Raw genomic sequence first — 23,358 nt, forward strand, 5'->3', positions numbered from 1 at the left:
ATCAGTGTCCCAAAGTTGCCATCCCATCTGGTGGGAACAATACACGATTAGTTCCATCATTCTGTCTCCTTTCCACTTACTCTTCAGTCTGGCATGAATGGCAGAAAGGCTGTTTGGAAGCAGTTATTGAATCTCTTTCATTTTTAATCAAGCTTATCTTATTGTAGCCAATTTGATTATGCGTGACTGTGTTTATCAGAATTCATAGGGAGGAAATGTCTTCTAGAATTAAGATCAGGAGATGCAGAATGAAACTGAAATCTCAGTTAGCTGTCCTTCTGTAGTCAGGTAACGTAAAGTTTTATACATATATTTTAAAATGTAAAAATGATGTATGATATCTGTTACTTCCATGGCATAGTAGTGCAAACAGAATAATAATGCTTAACCTCTTGAAAAAAGTATTATATGGTGTGTGTATGTGCATATATATATATATATATATGGTCACTATTGCACACTGAGTAGAGAGAAATTATTATCATTATCAGGATCTGTTTTGCCCTGTCCTTTTAGAGGTTTGTTGAATTCTCAGATTGTGTTTTATTTTTGTTATAACAATAGGCTACTAATTTTTAAAGATATGTCTTTGTGAGAATTGCATGTTTCCTGTGTGAAAAAGTGCTGTGACTAGATTCAGAAATGTAAACATTCAGAGCTACCTGTTTTGCTTCTATTTTTTCAGAGAAATTTTTCCTAACAAATTGACTTAAAAATAGAAGTTCCGTATGGAAAATTTGTAGCATGATCATAGAAGACTATATGATTCCCTCGTGCCTGCTATTCAGGTTAACAATGGACTCGTGGCCAGCATCACATCATCTGTGGCCTCAGCCGAGCCTCCACCCCCCGAGCCTAGAGTATCATGAAGTCAATCCTGGACAGTGTAGTGTTTCGTCTGAATGTGCCAGTGTGTATTTCTCAATAATAAGGACTCTTAAAGACGTGAACATGAAACCGTTATCATTTATGAAGACATGGAAAAGGATGTGGCTTCTGTCTTCTGTTACTCCATCGCCTTATTGTTATTGGGGACAACAGTGTTTACCTTAAGACACCAGAAGTTTTATTTGCAAACCTTTTTCTTGTTTTTTGATGCATGATTACAATGTCTTATATAGTGCCCTGCCAGATTTACTGCACATGACTTAACTTTAAAAATCATGACTGTTGGGTTCCATTATTAATTGGCTTAGTTTGTGTGTGGTGGTCTTTTAACTTGTACTGCTTGTTAGACTGCTTTGCCTTGTTGGTGACTGGCCTTTAATTGCAATGAAGTATAGCAAACAGTAAAGTGAACAGGTGATAATGTGGGGCTAAGCTACTGACCTGTCTTACTTCAGTATAGTTACTAGTGTATAGTTGTGTCCCATCCACAGCATTCCTGGCTGTCATTTTTTTTTTTTTTCTAGCATCTGTAACTGTGCCCTCATGACCTCCAGTGCACTGCTGTAGTTAATATATACATGTCTGTGAGGTGACATATCCATTTATGTTTATTAATTTATTGAGGTATAGTTGCTTTATAATGTTGTGTTGGTTTCTGCCGACTTTGAAGTGAATCAGATCTATGTATACATCTGTCCCTCCCTCGTGGGCCTCCCTCCCACCACCACCGTCCCGCCAGTCTAGGTCACCATAGAGCACAAGCTGACTGCCTGTGCCACACGCAGGTTCCTGTTGGCTATCTGTTGTACACTTGGTAGGGTAGTTATGTCAGGGATGTATCGGTTTATTTAAGTTTATTGGTGTTGATACAGCTTCTTAGATACTCAGTGACCAACCTGAAAACATTTCTTTTTACATTTCCAAGTTCTCATCTGGGTTTCAGATGTTCCAGTGTGTCAGTGAAGGTGAAATTACTGGTTGAGAATCCGTCTGGTCTATTGGTTGTTTCCCCTAAAATATTTACCTTCTAATTTTATTTCAGTTTTCCTTGTGGAAGTGAGCATTTCCGCTCGCTTTGTTTTGATGTTGTCCTGTTCATATTTGTAATTTATCACTTTATCTTTCTCTGTTTTAGACTTCTGCTGGTTGGCGGATGTGAAACTGCTGAAGTGGGCATATCCAAAGCTGCTAGCTGTGGACTGTCTGCCTGGAGAGTTCTTTCAGGATCACCGTATTATAAGCCCGTTACTCATGGTGGCGACAGGGTCACTGCAGTAAGTCTCATTTATGGTATTTCATTTTGTTCATTTGGACGTTATCTAAAGGTCTTAGATAAGCCCTTTGTAAGATATATGGAGAAAGAAGCAATCTGCCTTAAATGAGGAAAGTGACTTAATACAAGTGAAATTTTAGGATTTCTATCAAATATCAAATTTGTCTAAAGCGTGCTTTATTTAACTTGGTCTCATTTTTAATAAAAATGTTTGCAGATATGAAGAAAAAGGATTTAGCAGTATTGTTACTTGCATTTGCTTTTTTAGACCTTGACATTTATTAAGTCCTTTGATGCTCTGGCAGCAGTTCTGAGCACTCTCACAGATTGTAGCTCATTTAACTCTCAGTAACCCTTTGAGATAGGTATTGTTAGTAGCCCAAGTCTGTTGATGAGGAAGGTGAAATTTAGCTGGGTCAGCCAGCTAGCAAGTGGCAGAATGAGAGTGCAAAATCTGGCAGGAGTTCCCTGTTCAGGTTCTTAACTGCCTTGGTTCTTCCATTTTGTTACATATTGATCGGGACTGTTTATCCACCTGTTCATTTATTCACTCTATTATTGAGCTTCTGTTTTCTATCAGTCACTCCTTTCTGCTGTAGTTAATATAGGCTAGGCTCTGCTGTGATAATAAAAATTAGCCACATAAACAGACAAATGAAAAATCCTTACATTTTTGTCGCTTACCTCGTGAAAGCATATCCCTTATATGTGGCAAAGTCTGCTGTTGATACCAAGACCTCCTGGAAAGCTTGTTCCAAGTGATGATTAAAGGATCCGTGGAGGCTGGCACTCTTGAGGGCCCACTGTCTCAGTTTAGGGCATTAGGTGGGGAAGCAGAGGAGTAAAAGGAGGGACTTCTTACTGTCTCACACCAGAGCTGACATCGCTTCCGCTCACAGTTCACTTCCTGTAACTCATCATGTAGCTCCTCATCATGTACCCTCAAAGGGTCTGGGAAGTAGTTTTCTGTGTCCAGAAAGGAGAGAAAAACTAGACGTTAGTGAATATTAATTGTTTCTACCATATTGACCCCTGGTGGCTCAGCTGGTAAAGAATCTGCCAGCAATGCGGGAGACCTGGATTCGACCCCTGGGTTGGGAAGATCCCCTGGAGGAGGGAACAGCTACCCACTCCAGTATTCTGGCCTGGAGAATCTCATGGACTGCATAGTCCTTGGGGTTGCAGAGTCAGACACGACTGAGCGACTTTGACTTTCACCATATTGGTCACTCTGATTTGTATTTGTTTTTTTGTATAAACTGTATGATCATAATTATGGACCCTGTGCATAGCATGTTGCCTGATACGTGGTGGGCATTCATATTTTTCTAGTGAGGGAAGAAACCAAGAGACTGAAGTGAAACATGACGTAAGTGATGCTTATTCCTATGAATGTACTCATTCCACTGTTTTTGTCTCAGAATGAGTGTATTTGTTCCATTATTTCTGTCTCAAAATAATGATTTAAAATCTAAAACAATGGTTAAATGTTTCAAGGTTGAAGAGGAGCCGATGAAGAAGTACTTTTGAAGAGAAATCTTTAGCAATCATAGTAGGCCTCCATTTTTTTGTTTGCTTGTTTAGTTTTTAGCATATGCTGACACATGTGATGGTGAATTTAGCCCAACAAGGTAGTAATTTTTTTTTTTTTTTTTATTATGTCAACTACTGGCTCAGAATGGCACCAGACTCGAAAGCTGTTTGTGTTTGTCGATCAGTTCATATAGAAGTGTGCCTTGTGCTTTTCCTTCCATTCACGATCATTCTGCTCACTCTAGCACCCATTTGTTCTCTCTGCAAGATCCAGTAAGGAGTTCAGTTTGGGTGTTTATTAGCCACATTTCATAGATCAGGAGCCCAAGGCCTGGGAGATGTAGGGCAGCAGGGATGGCACCAGGTCTCGTAGTTCCTGTTCAGCACTTTCCTCACACCCCGTGCGAAATTGCATACCTCTCATTGGCATCATCAAATTTATGCTGTGATGATTCTCCGATAATTTATTTAAAAAAAGAATGAGATAGCAGTTGGATGTCGTATTCCATATTTCCATATTTGTAATAATTTAGTCGTGTTCCTCCCTCTGATTTCACACTCGGCTTGTCGTTTTATATGTGAGATGTTTCATAGCAGATCCGGAAAAGAGTTTTAACAGTTTTATCTCTTGACTGTAAGTCTGCAGCGTATTTTTTTAAAATCTGTATTGAATTTGTTACAGTATTGCTTCTGTTGTACAATTTGGTTTTTGGCTGCAAGGCATGTGGGATCTTAGCCCCCTCAACCAGGGGATTAAACCCCATGCCTTGAAAGGTGAAATCCTAACCACTGGACTGCCAGGGAAGTCCCTGCAGCTTAGTTTTTTTTTTTTTTTTAACTGACTGTGCCATGAGGCTTCCCGAATTTTAATTTCTAACCAGGGATTGAACCCAGACCACGGCAATGAAAGCACTGAGTTCTAACCACTGGACCACCAGGGGTGTCCCCGAAGCTTATTTTAAAATGGCTCAATCAAAAAATAATTTTTTAAAAAGTGTACATATGCATACAGAAAATGCAATCATGGTGAAATGTTAATTGGTGAACTCAGGTAAAAGGTATATTTGGTATTTCATTGTGTAGTCATTTCAGCTTTTCAGTAACTATAAAATTTGTCAAAATGTTAAAGGTTGAGGTGAAAAAAAGAAAGAATAGGTAAGTGTGGAGGATATAAGATGAGAAAAGTTGGCTGACTTTGAAGGGCTGTTTCAGTGGGGTGTCATCAAGTGTGTTTATGACAGAGTCTGGGACAGGGGAGGCATGAAGAACTGTCTGGTACCACGAAGCCTTTTTTCACTGTAGCTTCTTTGAATTCTCTGTGCTTTCACTTTGCTCCTCCCTGAAGTATTGGAATCTGCTCTGCTATGTATGATCCTTCCTTCTCTGGCCTGAAGCTTCAATATTGGAGTCTCTTAAAAGAAAATTGCTTGTGCACTGACAGAAGAAGTGGGGGGAAATATTGAATTGCAAATTGAGGGCTCCGCTGTATGATAAACTTCTTGAAATGCTGCAAGTGTATTTTAATTACGTTAGTGCCTTTTAAATGTGTCCTGCAGCTAAACTCGCAATCATTCTGCGTAGCCTTCCCCTCCTTCAAAGTAATTTCAAGCTATAGGATTAGTTCCTCTTGTCAGGTGGCAGATATTGTTCGCATATAACCGCTTATTGTTTATTTAAGGCTGCTATTGTGTTGGGGTGGCTATTGACAGAAAAAGTGCTGCTGACACGTATATTCTCGTCTCTCAAGGCTGCTAGGTTGTAAAAGAGGCTATGCAAAATTCAATAGATGCCTTGACCAACGTTTCCAAATTAATGTCAGTGTCATCTGTGTGAGAGTTTAATTTATTCATTTGTTCAACATCGATTCACTGCTGCAGGTATCAGAACATCAAGGTAGCAGCCCTCAAGGGGTTTGTTTGCTGGACTGGATGATGCAGCTGTGTGCCCAGACGTGGGCAAGAAGCTGTAGCAGATACTGGGGGAGTCCAGTCACTGGGGAGGGGAGGGGGAGCCTGGGCTCAGGAGTCTGAAGGCTGGAGTTGGAATCCTAGCTCAGCACTACTGCTCGTGTCTTATGGCTCTTGTCTGGTTCAAATGAGATGATAAACAATAAAATGTTCTACAGTGTTCATTATTGTCTACTTGTATTTTTAAGGTGGAAATTTTGGAAAAGTGTATAAAAAAGGAACCAAATTATTTTTTTGTAGCTGATGCTGCTGCCTCTTTAGTATGGGATGTTGCTGTGGAAAGAATACAGGCTTTTTGACATCCTGTTTCTCTGAGAAAATAGAAGTAAAAAGAATATTTTCATAAAGAGCCTCCATCAACACTTGAGCTTTGTATTTTTTCTCTTGTTATTACAGATGAGCTGTGCTTGGACCAGCCAAGGCTAGCTGCTCTGTCTGTCCACTGGATCTCACACTCTTTCTTACTGAAGGATATTTTTCCAAATCATGAATCTTGCTGCCAGTTAGGTTTATCAGCAAGCAGTGTGCATTTACTTTTCCCATTGTAAAACTTTTTTAGTTTAGGGCACTTAGACCCTACTAAATCCTGCTGCCAGCCCATTTCTTTTTTTCATGAGTTTTCTATACTTGATCAGTTTCCTCTTTTTCTGTTCTCTCTTGAATTTACCTGGATGGGGCTTTACCTCCATGATGTCACTGAAATTGTGTTACTGGTATCAATACCCTCCAATATTTCACTGCTGCTGCTAAGTCGCTTCAGTCGTGTCCGACTCTGTGTGACCCCATAGACGGCAGCCCACTAGGCTCCCCCATCACTGGGATTCTCCAGGCAAGAAGACTGGAGTGGGTTGCCATTTCCTTCTCCAATGAATGAAAGTGAAAAGTGGAAGTGAAGTCGCTCAGTCGTGTCTGACTCTTGGTGACCCCATGGACTGCAGCCTACCAGGCTCCTCCATCCATGGGATTTTCTAGGCAAGAGTACTGGAGTGGGCTGCCATTGCCTTTTGATTGGTATTCTTTAGTTCTAATTACTTAATACAAAAATTAGTTATTTGATTTTATTTTCCCCTTCCCCTTTTCCTATTTATTTCTATTTTGTCAAAATACACAGTATTTATACGTTAGCTTCAGCCCTTGTCCTCATTTTTCTTTAGTCATAGGTGTTCATTTATATATTTTAAAATGCTCATTTCCACTTTGGAGTTTTCCTGGTTACCTCTTGGTTGGATGAAATTATCCTTTGCAGATGTTTTGAGAGGGGCTCATAGATGAAGAATTTCTTAGGTTCTTGTGTGTTTGGAATTGTTTTTCATAGCGTGGATATTTGAAGGCAAACTTCCGTGGATATAAGACCTTTGGTTTACTCGTTCTTTCACTGAACTTAATGAAATACTGCTCTATTGTTGGCTTTGCTTTGGGTGCGAAATTTGAAAAGTTGACGTGAGTCAGATTATCTTCCCTTTGTGTATTATTTGGCCATTTTGTTGGGAGGCTTTGAGGATTTCTGTATCTTTGCTTGGTAAAGAATCCACCTGCAATGTAGGAGACCCTGGTTTGATTCCTGGGTTGGGAAGATCCGCTGGAGGAGGGATAGGCTACCCACTCCAATATTCTTGGGCTTCCCTTGTAGCTCAACTGGTAAAGAATCTGCCTGCAGTGCAGGAGACCTGGGTTTGATCCCTGGGTTTGGAAGATCCCTGGAGAAGGGAAAGGCTTCCCACTCCAGTATTCTGGCCTGAATAAATATATTCCATGGACTGTGTAGTCCATGGGGTCACAAAGAATCAGACACGACTGAGCGACTTTCACTTTGAAATCTAATAGACTTCCTGGACTATTTCTTGGAGTTGATTTTTCTGGGTTAATTTTTCAGGTACCTGTTCATGCTTTCAATGTATAGATTAGATGTTTTCATTTCTGGAAGGTTTTCTTGGACCGTGACTTTAGGTGGTGGTTTTAGATAGACCTTAGACCCCTATGCTGGCTTGTCTCATCTGTCCTTCTGCACCCTGCAGTTATTTTTTTCAGTCTGGTTTTGCTTATCACCAAGCTTGATGGTGGGCTTGGGTTGGGGTGGATGGAATGTGGGGGTTGGCAAGAGCAGTGCAGATGACACATTGGGAGTTTTCTCCTTCTGCCTACAATGATTTTTGAAGTTTGGGTTATCTTTTATCTTCTTCAAGTTTAGCTGAAATAAACTTCATCGGGATTTATTTTTCCCTTCTTGCATTTTATTGCTTTTGGAAGAAATGTGGAGCTAGACCACTAGTAATGTCTTTAGTTACTCAAAGGTTCTGGTAGGAACATTTTAACCTCATCTCAAGCATGCTCCCCTGTTTGCCTTTTTCTTTTAAAGTGAAGTTCATGTAACATAAAATTGACCATGAAGTATTTTAAAGTGTACAGTTTAGTGGCATTTAGTGCCTTCAGTGTTGTGTAACCACCACTACTGTCTAGGTCCAGGGCATTTTCATCACCCCAAAGGGCAACGCCAGTTCCATTAAACAATCCCCTCTCCCCAGCTCCTAGCAATCACTGATCTGCTTTCTGTTTCCATGAATTTACCTATTCTGAAAATTTCATACAGAGTTATATAGTAGGAGATTTTATATATGACGTCTTTCATTTAGCAACATAGTTTTGATGTTCATCCAAATTGTGGAATGCATCAATACTTCATTGCTTTTTATGACTGAGTAACACTCTGTTGTATAGATATCCTCCTTTCTTTAGTTCGTGGACATTTGAGTTGTTTGTACATTTTGGCTATTATTAATAGTGTCACTATGAACATTTGTGGCAAGTATTTGAACACCTGTTTTCAGTTTTGGGGGGTATAAACGTAGGATGCAATTGCTGGGTCATATGACAGTTCTGCTTAACCTTTTGAACAACTGCCAGACTCTTCCACAGTGGCTGTGCTGTTTTATGTTCCCACCAGCAGTGTACTGGTGTTTCAAGTTCTCTGTACAACTTCAGTTATACTTATTTTCCATTTCTAAAATATTCTAGCTTTATCTCTTGCTTTTAAATCTAGAGACAAAAATAGTCTGTGTTATATTATTTCAAATACTTGTTTCTAAATGATTTTATTCTGGTATTTTCCAAGAATAGGATCAATTTCTTCATGAATGAAGTTTCTATTGGCAACCTGGGACAGTCTCATTTGAGAAGAGCTGCTCATTAGATTCTAATATGCATAGATTGTATTAGACTTATGTATATATTAAAAAAATTTGATTATGGCTTTATTTTGTAAGATTTGTCACTTGGTCAATTTTTTCCCAAACAAAAACAAAATCTCACCAAGATTTCTGATACTTACTGATTTTCTTAACCATTTCGTAAAATACTAGATATGCTGTAGTTTTCATTGCATAATGAAAGCACTTTATACAATGAGGAAGTGTTCCATTGATCTTTAATTGTATGATGTGTGTTTATTTTTTAGGTACCAAAGACACTGGGATTATTAAGGATGTTAAGTGGCAAGTTTTACAGTCGCCAGGGACAAGAACAGGTAATGCAGATTGGCTTAACTTAGAAAACATTTTCACCAAACTCTACTTAAGGACAAAGTTGAATGAACCTTGAACATGATAGATTTTCACCTGAATTTGCTCTTAATTATACACTGTGTGGGTGTATGCATTAATAAGGATTCATGAAGCTGTTCACTGAAGATTTGTGTATTTTACTATGTATGTCATTCTTATCTCAATAAGGAAAATTAAAAGAAAATTTCAAGAATGAACCTAGTCCTCTTGGGTCTGGGAATATAGCCCAAAGAAGTCTCCTGGAAGCATTATATATCTTTGAATCTTCTTATTTTATCTTACTTGGGAGTTTTGTATCCTTGTCCATAACATATACTTTTTATTTGTTGATTTTAAAATATTCCTTCCCTTGCATTACAGTTTTCCAGTTAGCATTCTCTTTGGCCGTTTCATGGAGTTTGTCTTTATCTTGCAGATGAAGAACTATATGAAAGACTAAATGCCTTGGCCTCTGCCATGTGCTTGATTCTTTCTAATGTACTGTGTTGCCTCTGTTGTTCTTTCTGTGACCATATTAGTTCATGAGAGCATTACTTTTTTGAGTCAGACTTCTAAACTACAGTGGGTTCAACTATCTACTGAACTCCTTGAGGGCAGGGATTTATGTTTGTTTTGTTCACTGCAGGTTCCCCAGAGTATAAAACAGTGCCTGGCGTGTATTATGTATTACTAAATATGTAATATGCAATAAATGTTGAGTGTTGGAAGAACAGTGCTTACAAATTCACCTTTTATTGAGCTGAGTTTTTTTTTTCTTTAAGCGTATGTAATAATTTAAAACATTTTGAATGCATGTGATAGAATTCAGTCCTTTGCTTTGAATACAGCTTGTCCGTGTGAAAGGTATAATAAAATTGGAAATCACTTGTTTTTGATTGCTCTGTATAGATGATAAACAACTGAAGAAAGTGAGACAATTTAGTCTACATACAAAGATCTGATATTTAACATTGAAAAAAGTCTCTTAGAATGGACAGTTGAAAAGTTTTATTGCAGTGTTTGAGAGAAGACAGTTCCTACTCCAAATATTGCTGGAAGTTGTAGAAGACTTTAATTAGTGTTTTTAATTAACACAAGATCAAATGGACATTTGAGCTAAGGATTTATTGTAAGTGAGAAGTAGAAGTTAAAATAATGTTCACATTATTTCAGTGGCATTTTGTTAGTATCACATTGCTACACAAGAGAATGAGTGAAGTAAGAGGAAAATACCTTTTAAAGAATTTTAGGGAGCAGTTTAAGATGGGAAGGGGTAAATAGGAAAATTGACAGTGAAGTTAATTAAAAGGGCCATAAATGAATTATTAATGTACGAAGACAGTTTACTGTGCAAAAATGTCCTTGTAAATCCTCTTGCGATGCTTCTACCCCTTGATAATCACTTACCGAGTAATTAGTTTGCTAGACCACCTTTGAAGTTAAAGCCTCATGGAGCAAACTGAAGCAGGTGGTAAGTGATAGTCACTGTTTTTCTTTTCCTCACCTTTATTGAGAGGTAATTGACACATGAAATTGTAAGATAGTTAAATTGATGATTTGATACAGGTACATATACATTGTGAGAAGATTTTCTGCCACTGACTTAATACATGTATCACCTCACATATTTACTTTTTGTGTCTCTGTTACACTTAAATCCTACCCTCAACAAATTTCAATTATACAATACAGTGTTATGACCTGTAGCTATCAGTGTTCTACATTAGGTCCTCAGACTTTATTCATCTTATAACTGAAAGATTATACAACTTTATCAACCTCTGCCTTTCCTCCAGTCCCCAGCCCCTGGTAGGCAAACACTATTCTGTTCACTGTATTTACGATTTTGACTTATGATTGTCTTTATAGATTCTGTGTATAAGTGATACAACAAGTATTTGCCTTTTTTTAATCTTGCTTATTTCACTTAGCAAAATGCAGTCCAGTCTCATTCATGTTCTTTTGCAAATGACAGGATTTCCTTCCTTTAAAGAAGATGAATAATATTCCATGTTGAAGAATAAAGATTAATATAATTAATTCTTTATATATTAATTTATATATAAAATAGGGATCTGCTTTCATTCTTTTGCATGTGGCTGTCCAGTTTTTCCAGTATCATATATTGATGAGACTATTTTCCCCATTGTGTATTCTCGGCTCCTTTGTTGTAAATTAATGGACCATGTATGCTTGAGTTTAATTCTAGCCTCTCTGTTCTATTCCATTGCCCTGTGTATCTGTTTTTATTCCAGCTTCATATGTGTTTAATTACTATTTTCAGTGTAATTTAAACCTGGATGTATGATGCCTCTGGTTCTTCTTTGTCAGGATTATTTTGACTCCTTGGGTATTTTGTGGTACCATACAAATTTCAGGATTATTTTTTTTATCTCTGTAAATAATGCCTTTGTAATTTTGACAGAGATTGCATTGAATCTATAGATCACTTTGGGTGGTATGGACATTTTAACAATAGTAATTTTTCCAGTCCATGAACATGGAATTTCTTTAATTTGTGCCTTCTTCAGGTTCTTTCATTAATGTTTTATGGCTTTCAGTGTATATGTCTCTCACTTTCTTGTTTAAATTTATTCCTAAATATTTTACTGTTTTTGATATTAATGCAATTGTTTTCTTAATTTCTCTTACTGATAGTTTGCTCTTACTGTCTCTTGCAATTTTATAAATTTATTTATTCTAACAGGTTTTTGGTAGAGTCTTTTCTATATATAATATCATGTGATCTGCAAACCGAGCCAATTTTATTTCTTCCTTTCTGAATTGTATGCCTTTTAATTATTTTTCTTGCCTAATTGCTCTGGCTAGGGCTTTTTTTTTGTACCATGTTGGATAAAAGTGTCAAGTTACATATTAGTGACCAACATTCCAGCTGTTGATGATTAAAATGAAAATGACATTCATAGTTGAGGACTGTGAAAGAATTTCAAAGATATATTTTAACCAGAGTGAAAATTAGTTACATCTAAATTTTGTTACCTTTACAACAACTTAAATTTGATGGAGAAGAGAACAAGATTGTCATTCACATAAGCTGACAAATCTTAATACAATAGGCAGGGTTTGAATGTTTGAGGTTTACTTTTTTTGTGGTGTACAGTGGTGGAAAAGCCATTTCCTCCTATTTCCAGAGCACACACTCCTGAATTCTCTTCTTTGCCAACCAACAGACTTTCCAGTTTCTGAATACTGCAGACTCTGCTCAGGTTTCTGAGTACTGCATACTCTGCTCACAGAATTCAGCATGGATTTTCCGCTTTACATCTTGTGTTGCAGTTACTGACAGGATAATAAATTATTTTCTGGTCCAGAAGTACCCTGCATGCTGTAGACCCTCAGAAAACTTTCTACAAATAAAAAGCAGAGTTTATGCTTTAAAAGGAAATCACCGTGTTTTTAAAGTAATATAGGTGACTTATCTGTCTTTGGCAGGCTACAATTCAGTTCCTACTAATAAACATGTCTTCTTACTGTGCATGTTTATGGAAGTTAAACAGATAACTTGAGACTTGAAAGAAACAAACATTTAATGTGTATTTTATATGTATGGGTGTAATGCCTGAGATTTGCTTTAAAGTCCTCCAGGGGACAGAAGTCCCCAGTGGCATTGTGGTAATTGGGGAATGACACATGAGACAAACTTGAAATGTTGATGTTTGTTTAAGATGGTTGTTGGGCCCATGGGTATTTATTATACTGCAGTTTCAGCTTTTGTGTGTGTGAGTGCAAATTTCTGCAACAAAATGCTTATGAAAGGGAGTGGTACTTTTGCAGTGTGGGTGTCGTGGCATCAAAGGAAACTAAGGGCATCCAGAAAAAAAAGCCAGTGGGGACATTTCAGTGAATATATTTATTGCTTAAGTGTGCAGGAAGGATGGAAGGGCGGGAGGGACGAAAACAAAAGGATGTTTAACGTATTGGTTCATTATTTCCCTGCTTATAATGCTGCTGTTATTCACATTGTTTAGTGTACATTTTTTGGCTTAGTTTTTTTTTTTTGTGTGTGTGTGTGTATGTGTATTTTTATAAACTTTCTACCTGTTTTCAAAGCACTTTTTAAAAATTAATTAATTTATTTTAATTGGAGGTTAATTACTTTACAGTATTGTAGTGGTTTTTGTCATACCTTGACATGAATCAGCCATGGGGGTACATGTGTTCCCCATCCTGAACCCCCCTCCCATCTCTCTCCCTCAAAGCACTTTTAGTGGAGTTGTTTAATGGAGTTCCTGCATGTTCAGCACCTGAGTAATTGTTCAGGTGCTGAAGCAATACAGTATACTTGATCGTAATTTCTACTGAGGAGCATGCCTTCACTATTAGAAAGGCTGTGGCCTAGGTGAGGGCAGTGATCGTGGTCCCCTCAGGGCACGTGGAGCTGGAGGGGAGTCTTTGCATGTGGTTCAGGTCCTGCTGTTTATATAGAATGATGATCTTGGGCAAGTGTTGTCACACTTCAGGTCTTCAGTTTCTTCATCTGTAGACTCTGAAGAATGGGTAGAAAGTTCTTTTTATTAACACAGATCAGTGCTTCAGAGGCCCGTCTTGTGCAGAACCATGGAGCTAGTTGACATAGAGTTGTGAGAGGAAGATGCCAGGTCCTTCATCTACTTCTTGGGGCTTCCCTGGTGGCTCAGATGGTGAAGAGTCTGCATCCAGTTTGGGAGACCCAAGTTTGATCCCTGGATCGGGAGGAATCCCCTAGACAAGGAAATGGCAACCCATTCCAGTATTCTTGGCTGGAAAATCCCATCTGGCCTCAAAGAGTTGGACACGACTGAGCAACTTCACTTTCACTTTCATCTTCTACTCATTGTTCCATCTCCATCACAGAGGAAGAGATGTGGTATATGCAGGTTTTTGCTTGATGTGCTTTTGCTTGCGTTGCTTCTCCTTCTCAAGCATTTGTATTTTAATCTCTTACATTTCATTATGACAATCTGGAATAGATTTATATCCCATTAAAGTGATCTTGTCTGTTCACTCATCCAGCAGTATCCCTCACTTCCAGACATTGTTCTCCTTGTTTTTGATGGCCAGTATGCCTAGTTGTTTTATACCCGAGCACTTAAATTCTGTCTGCAGAGGCCAGGTAGATAATAATGTTGAATCAAGTCTGTTGTAAATTCTGTTCTTTTTTGGTATAGTCATTGTTACTTTTCACTTCTGCAGCTTTCAGCCTTAATCTTGGGGCCATAATAGAAAATAATGGGGGTTTTGGCTGGCTGGAAAGCTCATGACCCTTCTAAGAGGATAACTACTACCTAATTCCAGCCGATTATGTCCTTTGGGCCCTGTGTTGCCAGCTTTTCTAAATGTGCAGGAGAAATATCGTTATGGGCTGCCGTTTTCTGGTCTGTTTTATTTTTTGTGGGGAGACTACCTTAGAGCCTGTTCTTAATAAATGGTTGAATGGGAAATAGGTCTTCAGTTAGTATTTCTTCAGTTCTTCCAGCTCTGTTGTAGTTGTTCGGTAGGTAACATCTCTGCTGAGGATGGTTTCTTTGTGGTACCTGAGCAAACCTGGTGTCCTCGTGGGAAAGGACTGAGAGTATGTGGCAGGTAGAACTGGGAAGGCTAGTCTTCCTCTGTGTAGCCCAGGTTTGGCCATGTAAGGTCAGTATATTACGAAGTGTCTCTGTTTTGTGGCAACACTTAGATTCCTTAAATCGAATAATTTGCCAGCAGATATGAAAAATCTTACCCATCTAATGTATTTCTTAAATTAAGGCATGCATTTTCCTCTAGTCGATCTTTTATTCCCTTTGAACCCTTCTCCCCTCCATCTCTTCCTCTGCTTCTCATTCACAGCATGAATTTGTGGCTTGTCCATGGTGTAAAATATTCCAGGCATTGTGTTCATATAGAATCTTGTAAAAATTATGAAATTCAAGAAATGCATAATTTTGTCAACATCAACCCATAAGATACTGAGAACTCATAGTAATATATGTATGATATAAAGGAATGTTTTTATAATGCTCACTTATTTGGATTTTACGTTATATGTAAATCATAACACTATAAAGGAGATTGAAAAAACACCTTTGGGCAGAATTCTTGTTTTTTGTTTTCTGGAGCACCTTTATAATGTTATGAAGCTGTTCTAGTCCTTAATTATGCGAGATTGCTTACGACAAGGCAACCCTGAAGAACGATATTAATTTCTGGAAGTTATTTCTATTGGCTACAAGTCCCTTGCTCTGACATTATTGTAATATAATTGTTGTCTAGGACGGGATCTTCAAAATGAGCCTCTCTCCAGGTGGGACCCTCCTTGCAGCCATTCATTTCTCAGGAAAGCTAAGCATCTGGGCCATCCCGTCTCTGAAGCAGCAGGGGGAGTGGACTCAACACGAGCAGGTGTGTCTCTCGATTGTCATTATTCCTAGAATGATTCTCGCGTGAGGGTGAGTACTGACCATACGGATTTCATTTTTGTGATATTTTACGTTTATTTAAAATGTGGCTCACAGCTATTATTTATTCTGATCATTCCTAAGCTGTCCTTTGTTTAAAATATTATCACAGTAGCAGGACAAATGAGGAACAGAGCAGCACTCCTTGCTGATACTGATCTGTAGAACGGGACACTGTATCCTGAGTGTCCTCTGTCCACTGAACTCTGCATGTCCCCTGCCTCCTCATTCCCCACATACAGAATGGAGATGTTAATTTTTCAGCAAAAGTTAGCTAATATCAAAGATTCAAAAGGTCATTTTCTTCAAAAGAGTTCCTCTTCTTTCCAGATCTTGTAGTTCCAGTAATCCTGGGCCTCCTTCAGGTTGAAGGGAGTTCTCTTTACTCCTAAGGTAGTTAGAGAAGATACAGAGAAAGATAGAACTGTTCAGCTTTTTAGTGTCTGGAAATGACAGGGATTGAGAGGTAAACAATTGAGTTGTTTAGGAACAGATAGAATCAACATCTATTGTAATCTAAATCAGCATGGGCAGGTGAGGTCTGCTCGTCTAATGCCATGTGTTGTGATAGAATGAAGATTTAAGAAAGATGCTTTCAGGTGCCTGCAGCTTATGTTATAAACGGTTTAATCCTCTGAGGATCATTTTGTATGTCAGCCCTGTGAGTGTTGATTCTCTTCCCTCGTATCTGCATGCCCCTTTCCTGGAGGAATATCCGGCCATCAGCTTTGGTGATAGTTTTGTGATTCTGGATAGAAATCTATTCCCTGAAAGATATGAATAGATCCATGTCTTTCTGTTAGCATTCTTTTGAATTTTATTTCATCAGAATGCACCATTGAAAGAATTCTTAATGAGCAAACAGCATTTTGTATTTCTCAGACTAGAGGAAAAGAGAAAGGGCCTCTACATTTTTGTACTCTTTCACAGACTTTGTTTTTGCTGTTTTTTTCTCTTAGAAACAATTTTAGGAAGATTTTTTTCCCTCCCTAATTCCTGATTGTGTTGAATTTAATTTGATCTCCACATCTCAGCCACTCTCACTTACTGGATCTAAATTTGCTCTAAAATAGAAGAGATCTTCCTCAGTTTTCAACCTCAATAACCAAATACAGGGACATTCTTTCTGTCTCTTGTGAAATGAGAGCTAAGTTGACTTATATCTTCTCTCTAGAAGTGAAGTGAATCAGCTCCTAAAACTTTGTTTAATATGTTCAGCTGGGCTCATCAGATAATTGATCCAGAAGGTACCATGTATTTTTCATGGTTATCAATGTACAGTGATGAAATATTTACCTTTCATTATTGGAATAGACCCTGATGTTCTATTTTATGTGGGAAATTTTACATTTGGGCAAACTTTTTCTTTAAAGGTGAACACTGATTATTAAAGTCATTTATAAAAGAAACATTGATCGAGTTCTGAAGCACACTTCATATTTCATCTTTTGAGTATCCTGGAATGTCATACATATTGAATAAGCACTATCTTAAAGAAATCCATTAGTATGCTCTTTTTTTTTTTTTTGATTCTGGATACTTTTTATGCTTGCAAAGATCAGTTGCATCTGTTGCAGTCTTTATTGGCACACATTTGAATTTTTAACTGGTTAGACATTTTAATCCTTATTTGCCAATCAATTTCATTATAATTTATTACACTTTAGCTCATGAATGTTATTCATTAACTTTTTATAATGATTCTCTTAAAAACACAAAAATTGTTTAAGAATCTTAACTCAGGAGTGAATAACTTTGAATATCTCAGTGGTTTGGAATAGGTCATCAGAAAAGTAATGTGAAAAAAACGAAGGGACTTCAGAAATGGCCACAGGGATCCACGGGAGGGGTGAGTTCAGGTCAGGAATTCGCCTGTGGTGTTGTCTTAGGGAGAGTCTTTTGAACAGAAATACCCCGAGAGTTTAGAAGGCAGTTCGTCAGGAATTGCTGAAGCCCGGTGTTTGTGTCGTACCTCTGAGTTTCCGCCTCACCCCTGTAGCTCTGATTAGTGCCCCTCATACAGCCTGTGGACAAGACGGTACGATGATACAGCGCCTCAAGCTAGTTGTACCTTTTATTATAATTTACACATTTTGGGGGCTTATGTATCAGTTTCTTTTTATTTGCTTGGTATAAATTACCTCCTTTGGATGCCTGAGTAAACTGGAAGAAAGAGGATTTAAGACTCACAAAACTGAAAACCACGGACCTTAGTTGCCATCACCAGGGACATTTTCAAGTAGTGGGGTCCTTTGCTGAGGGGTCCGTGGTTTAGTGATGTCCCTGGACCTGATCCTACCTTTGGAGCCTTTCTCACTGCTGCTCAGCACGTCCTCATTCCAGAGTGCAGCCCCTCACAGGCTCGGGGCTGCCAGCGCCCCCCTTGACGGCTGCTGCTCAGCACCTGGAAAGACTCTAGCTGAACAGGACTGAATCTGCCCTCTGAGACCCCTGCCAGTGCTAGCTTCACAATAAATTCTTGTCCAAAGTTGAGAACAGGGAGGGCATTTAACCGTATCCATTCTGAGGTTATGGTTGGAATACTGTAGAGGCTCCTCGTCTGGTCATTATGCTGTTTACACCTGCTCCTTGAACCCTCCTCTCCTGCTCCCTATTTTTGTCTAACCCTTTTCTGTTTTACTTTCTGAAACTTCATTCTATCAATAAACAAGTTGCTAGGAGGCTTCAGCATTTTTACAGAGCATTCTGAAATAAATGTATCAAGTTTACAGAACTCAGTAGGATTGAGGTGCAGGTATGTAATAGTCTTGTAGCTTTTATAAAATTAACTCTAATTATATATATTAAATAATAGCCTCTATTCACTGAGCACTTACTTTGCCTTAGGATTTTCAGCAAGTAGGCAGCAGACCTGAGGTTTGGTTTCATGCCCCTTTGGCTCTGATGTCCATGCTCTTTCCATGACCATGCGAGAAAATAAATATATTTTTAAAAGGTGAGAAAAACCCTATTGGTTAAGCTTTTTATCAGGCTTTATTTATTTGATCTTTAAAAGAAGAGAGACAAATTCTTTTTCTCAGTGCACTTAATACAGCTTTCTTCAGCCTTCTCAGATACATTGAACTCCAGAGCCGTTAATAGTTAGTGTGTACCAGATACCAGAATAAGTAACTGAGAAAGCCTCTCGCTGATAAACCCTTGACTTTACGATGGATATCTACAGTACTTCTGACGTGGTGACATGAGGTGAGGGTGTTAGCTGTTCAACAAAAGGAGTTTGAACAATCATACCGTGTTTGAGTCTTTGACCTGTATCCAGGGGATTAATCGCATTGGGTATTGGACATTTTAGATTTGGACTTGAATGTCTGGGGACAGTGACTAAAATCTAGTGTACCAGTCAGATAACAGAGAACAAGCTAGTGGTTACCAGTAGAGAGAGGGAAGAGGGGAGCAGAAAGACATGGGTAGGGGATTAAGGGGTACAAACTGTTATGTATAAAATAAGCTGCAAGAATATATTGTACAGTATAGGAAATACAGCCAAAATTTTATAATAACTATAAATGGAGTCTAACCCATAAAATTTTTGAATCACTGTGTTGTACACCTGTAACTTAATTTAATACTGTACATAAGCAATACTTAAGCAAAAAAAGTCAAATAGTGCAGTCGAGTAAATGTAATAAAACTTTAATGTAACCATGCTGTATAGAGTAGGTTGTCACTTATAATATTATCATAAAATAATAAAGTTCAAGTATTTGAATCTGTACTGAGTCCTAGAGTAGAAAATGTAATAAAGCACAGTCCCTTGCCCTTAAGACATTCATTGTCTTGCAAGGGAAATTATTAACAAATTAAGAAAATAATGTGTTAGTATTTTGCTTCTGTTGGTGGTATTGGCGGGGGGGATTGTTGGGAGTAAATGGTGTTTGTATAGTAAAGCTTGGCTGTCAACAGCAGTTTTATTTCTTTTGTTTACTTCACAATCTTATTAATCAGAACATGCTTTTAGCTCATTTTAAGAGATGGGAATAGTGCTGAAGAAAGTTAATTTAGATTGCTAAATGTTAGAATCAATGTTCCACTTTGACTCAGGTCCTCTGACTTAATAGGTCAAGCCTGCCCCCCTGCCACCCCCCAGAGACTCTTCTTACAGCACTTACATGTAGAAATCCTGACTTTAAGTGGGAAAGTTGGGTGCTAGCTAAGATGTTAATGGGAAACAAGGAGAGACAACCCATGTGATTTCTATGAATGGCACCTGGAGTTGTGTGCTTCATCATGTAGAGATAACTGGGAACGTGAAAATACTAATGTACAAGAGGTATAGTGGAACTTCCCTGGTGGCTCAGACAGTAAAGCATCTGCCTGCAATGTAGAAGACCCAGGTTCAGTCCCTGGGTTGGGAAGATCCCTCAGAGAAAGGAATGGCTACCCATTCCAGTATTCTTGCCTGGGGAGTTCTATGGACCGAAGAGCCTGGCAGGCTACAGTCCATGGGGTCGCAAAGAGTTGGCCATGACTGAGCGACTAATACTTTCACTTTTTGACTTTTTCATATTGTCACTTACCAAATATGTGGTGTTATTTTGTATATTCATCCCTGACTGAAAATATTGAAAAATGCTTAAACAACTGAAAAACACTTCCAACAGCTGCTCTTTTTTCATTGTCCAGAAAGAGTTGAGTGACCTTGGGCCAGGTTAGGGCAGGCTTTGGATTTCTTTGCGGCTTCTCTGGGAAAGAAATGGACAGCCAATTAGTTTAAACTGGTGCATGTAAGGTATGGAGACTTAGTGTATATAGTATATGGGGACTTATACTAAAGCATAAGACTAGTATACTGTTCACCTACAGTGTACTAAAGTATATATACTTATAAGTACTATATACTTATATATGTACTATATATACACTTATATATGTATTAGTTCAGTTCAGGCACTCAGTCGTGTCCGACTCTTTGCGACCCCATGGACTGCAGCACGCCAGGCTTCCCTGTCCATTACCAACTCCTGGAGCTTGCTCAAACTCATGTCCGACAAGTCGGTGATGCCTTCCAACCATCTCATCCTCTGTCGTCCCCTTCTCCTGCCTTCACTCTTTCCCAGCATCAGGGTCTTTTGCAGTGAGTCATTTCTTTGTATCAGGTGGCCAACGTATACTGTAGTATATAAGACCTTATATACTAAATGGTGTATACGGTATATAGGGACTTAAGGCTTCACCTTCCAATACAGGGAGTGTGGATTCAGTTCTCTGGCTGGGGAGCTAAGATCCCATATGCCTCACAGCCAAAAAACCAGAACGTAAAATAGAAGCAGTATTGTAACAAGTTCAATGAAGACTTTAAAAATGGTCCACATCAAACAATCTTAAATATATAGAGAAAGTATGTGTGTGCTAAGTTGCTTCAGTCGTGTTTGACTCTCACTCTTTGAGACTCCATGGACTGTAGTCCATCAGGCTCCTCTGTCCATGGGAGATTCTCCAGGCAAGAATACTAGAGGGGGTTACCATGCCCTCCTTCAGGGGATCTTCCTGACTCAGGGATTGAACCCGTGTCTCCTGTGTCTCTTGCATTGGCAGGCAGGTCCTTTACCTCTAGCGTCGCCTGGGAATCCCATGTAGTCAGCTTACAGCTTTACCTTGAATGTTGCCTGAGAAAAAAATTAATGTTTCTCTTGCCTGATACGGACTTAAAGTCTTTTACCAAATTGTGAATTCAGCTTGTCTGGGCCTTTATTCAAGCAATACTTTATTAGTTTTCATAATACTATGCTTTATTTGAATGAGTGTTTTCTCTGTAAAATCTAATGATTAAAGATAGTTTGGAAATGTCTATTCTGATTTACTTCTATCCAGTTTTCAGTTGATTAAATACTTTGGCTTTCATTGTCAATATGAAAATCCATCTGGCTAGAAATCTGTATTAAGTTTTGTTCATGTTTGGAATATATAGTAAAATTGCCAAAGTGATTTTCATTTCCAACATTTCCCATATGTTATGTTTATATATTGACATCTCATTTTTGGCCTTAATTTTTCTCTGAAGTTTTATTACTTGTTTGTGCTTCCTTAGATGTAGTAGATATAAGACTTACCATTTCCATTTGATTTTATTTTCTCTTTGACACGTAGTAGGTGCTGGAGTAATTTTGTGAAGGGGATGAATCAGTGAAGGATAAGTGGGAAGATGATAGTTCTTGTGATTAATCGGGATCTTACCCACAGCTGTTTTCACAGCTTCACTAGACTGTCAGTTCTTTGAGAAGAGACACTGAACACACATTTCTTTCCTGAGATCTAACAGAGGGCTTGGCGTGTTAAATACTGATAAATGTTTGTGGAATGAATAAACATTTAAAGGTTACTTTCATGCTATGATGACAGGGTCTTTGTTATGTTTAGCTTCAAGCCATTAAAAAAGAAGTCAACAAATAAAATCCTTAAATCTGAGAAGACAGATTTAAGCCTAATGCATTAGCCACAATAGCCTTTCTGTACGAAATCTATAACTGTGTTCTTGGGGCATCCTCCTAGGCTGTTTTCAGGCATATGGTAGCATGTCATACAGGGAAGAGTGATATGGAGGTTGCTTCTCAGAACATATCAACACAGTACTGGGAGTGAGTGCCAACTCTGTACTTTCGTAGAGGTCTTGGGAGCTTGGTGATCCTGTCCTCAAAACAACAGCCTCCGGAGTTTGTGTCAGATGCTGTAAAGCAGAGCCAGACCATGGTTCTCACAGATAAAGTCCTTGGGGTTCTAGGGTGGTAAGTTTGGGCCAGTTTGAATAGTACGAGGGGAGCAGTGGGAATGTCACCTTAGAAAGTGGTGAGGGACAAGCCATCAGGATAATGGTCTGGCAGGTCACCTCTGCCTGAGGCAGAGTTTAAGTTTGGGATTTTGTTTGCTCTTCTTTCTTAAATATACTGTACAGATAATTCTATCAAACTCCCACATATTGTAAAGTTGAATGCTTAGTTCAGACATGTAGACTGAATTGCTATGTACTCCTAAGATAAAGATACAATTAGATATATACCTCAAAGAATTTAAAACAGGTACTCAGACACAGTACATTTTCATACATGTTCACAGCAGCCACAAGCTGGAAATAAGCCAAATGTCTATTAATAGAAGGATGAACAAACAAATTGTGGTATATACATGTGATAGAATATTATGCAACCATATAAAAGGAAAGAATGTGAATTCTTAGGTCAATCTTGGGAACATTATTATAATCAAAAGAAGCCAGACACACAAGGTTACCTATTGTTTGAACCCATTTATACAAAATATCCAGAATAGGTAAATCCGCACAATCAGAGGGTAAAATTGTTGATGGCTGGGGAGAAGGGAAAAGCGAAGCAAAGGTGCAATGACTAAGCGGTTTTATTTTGAAATGATAAAAAGGTTTTGGAACTAGATGGAGGTGGCAGAACACTGTGAATGTACTAAATAGCACTAAATTATTTGTTTAAAAGTGGTTAATTTTATGTTATGTTCGTATCAGCTCAATGAAAAAATGATCTCATTAATCCTCTTCTCCCCACAAACCCCCCAAACAAAAAGAATGCGTAGAATTAGAATAGGATGCCTGTTGTCTTGTACTTTGACCTTTTTTTTTTTTTTTTTCCTGAATAAGGCTAGTATTTCCCTACCTGTGTCCTCTGCATGCTGTGTTCTGTGACTGGAATGTGGTCCTCCGTCCATTTTCCACATCCAAGTCTTATCCAGCTAGAAAT

General features: G+C 38.4%; 1 protein-coding gene across 1 annotated transcript in view; it reads left to right on the forward strand.

Moving 5' to 3' along the window:
* NBAS (NBAS subunit of NRZ tethering complex) overlaps positions 1-23,358 on the forward strand; it is a gene marked incomplete in the record, with an annotated part of 468,052 nt that overhangs the window by 58,807 nt on the left and 385,887 nt on the right. Inside the window, 3 exon segments of the mRNA NM_001192550.1 lie at positions 2,024-2,162; positions 9,113-9,181; positions 15,453-15,581. Of these exon segments, the coding sequence (NP_001179479.1) occupies positions 2,024-2,162; positions 9,113-9,181; positions 15,453-15,581 (337 nt within the window).

Source organism: Bos taurus, chromosome 11, assembly GCF_002263795.3.
Source record: "Bos taurus isolate L1 Dominette 01449 registration number 42190680 breed Hereford chromosome 11, ARS-UCD2.0, whole genome shotgun sequence".
NCBI lineage: Eukaryota > Metazoa > Chordata > Mammalia > Artiodactyla > Bovidae > Bos > Bos taurus.